Source organism: Indicator indicator, chromosome 2, assembly GCF_027791375.1.
Source record: "Indicator indicator isolate 239-I01 chromosome 2, UM_Iind_1.1, whole genome shotgun sequence".
NCBI classification, from domain to species: Eukaryota; Metazoa; Chordata; class Aves; order Piciformes; family Indicatoridae; genus Indicator; species Indicator indicator.
Window position 1 is genome coordinate 60,922,927 of NC_072011.1, and position 1,591 is coordinate 60,924,517.

Below are 1,591 nucleotides of genomic sequence, written 5' to 3' on the forward strand. Positions count from 1 at the left end.
TTCAGATACAGTGACACTAGCTGACAGCTAAGAAACCAAACACTGCACGGTTAACCCTTCACATGCACAACATCAACACAACAGAGAACAAGGGGAAGGCTTTTGCCTTTAAAAGTGCCGTGCCTGCAATCGATTTAAAAAAAGACATTTAAAGTCTTGTCACAAGACATTGGATTTTCCAGCAGAGCCTAACAGCTTAAGTACTAAAATCACACTAAAATGACCAGCTCCCCTAAGTTGCCTTTGAAAATCCGAGCCCCAGTGAAAACAAAGTCAAGGAAAACCATTTACCACATTTTTTGTTGGTAGCTTTTTGCCATAGGATGGTAAGGGCTTTAGTGCCTGAGGTATAGGTAGTTCCTGGATGCTTTTAGGGAAGTGGGAGGGGGGAAGAGTCTGGAGGATAGTTTGCATAGCCTGCAGATATAAAGAAGCAGGTGTGTTCCCCACCAGGCTGTTGAATTTGTCTTCCCCCAGCAAGGCTGTCCAGTGGTCCGGATGCTCCTGCAGAACTTTCCTCATCTTAAACTGTGGGTTGGGCATGAAAAGCAAGAGGTAGTCGAGGCAGAGCTTCTTTGATGCCACATTGACTTTGGAGTCCCACATCTGCTCCAGGATGACGTCCAGTGGAGTGAGCCCTTTACTGTCCTCTATCCTGGGAGAAGCTCCGTTCCCAAGGAGGATGAGGACTGTCTCTGACCTCAGCAGTTCACAGGCAAGGTGCAGGGGGGTTTTCCCATCTTCCAGATGGAAGCAGCCAGTCCTGTTGATGTAGGAGTTCAAGCTAGGGAGCTTGTGTGCAATTTTGATGATCAGCCCCAAGATATCTCTCCTGTCATATGTGACCGCCATGGCCAAGTGAGGAGCAGAGGAAGGGCAATAGCAGAAGTGTTCCCCAGGCACCTTGAGAGCCTCCTCTGGAAAATGAGACAGCAGATACTGAGCATAAGGCAGGTGGTTATGCACCACTGCATAGAGAAGGGCTTCTGAAGGTGAGTAGGTCCTTAGGCTGGCGTTTTCCTCCCAGTAAAAATACTCCATAGTTCTCATGTCTTCCAGCATCCACACAGGCTTGTGATCTCTCACAGCCTGGTAGAACATATAGGATAAGAACTTGCAGTGCCTGCTTTGATCATCCTGCAGGCTGGCCTGGTTGCTGGCCATGGCTCAGCAAATAAAGGGCAGCTCCAAGCCGAATCACTCCAGACTCTAAGATCCGTGCACTTGGAATGCAGATCCCGATGTTGCTGCAACCTTCAGGCTGTCACTGCTGCCTGGACTGCACTAGCTGGAATGCATGGGCTGATCATCTCCACCCATTCATTGTTTTCCCCCCTCGCTGCAGTGGTTTTGTTTAGGTAAGCACAATCCCACAGGCTCAGTTAACCCATGCCATGCGAGCAGATGGTTGGTGAGGGCTTCTCCTGCGGCGTGTGGCACAGGTTACTGGAGCGCTGTCAGGCTGCCAGGGATTTTATACACACACACAGCTAGAGAGGAGAGGGAGAGACTAAAATTAGCTGGAGAGAGAGGTGAGGCAGATTTCTGTCTGCATTTCACGTCTCAGCAGAGCAGCTGATAGGTTGCAGTA

At 49.5% G+C, this 1,591-nt stretch overlaps 1 protein-coding gene across 1 annotated transcript; it reads right to left on the bottom strand.

Moving 5' to 3' along the window:
* Nucleotides 1-273: 273 nt before the first annotated feature.
* On the bottom strand, nt 274-1,164 carry LOC128980737 (ankyrin repeat domain-containing protein 9-like). The gene has a single exon (XM_054399214.1). The coding sequence runs from the start codon at nt 1,162-1,164 to the stop codon at nt 274-276; it is 891 nt and encodes a 296-aa protein (XP_054255189.1).
* Nucleotides 1,165-1,591: the final 427 nt, after the last annotated feature.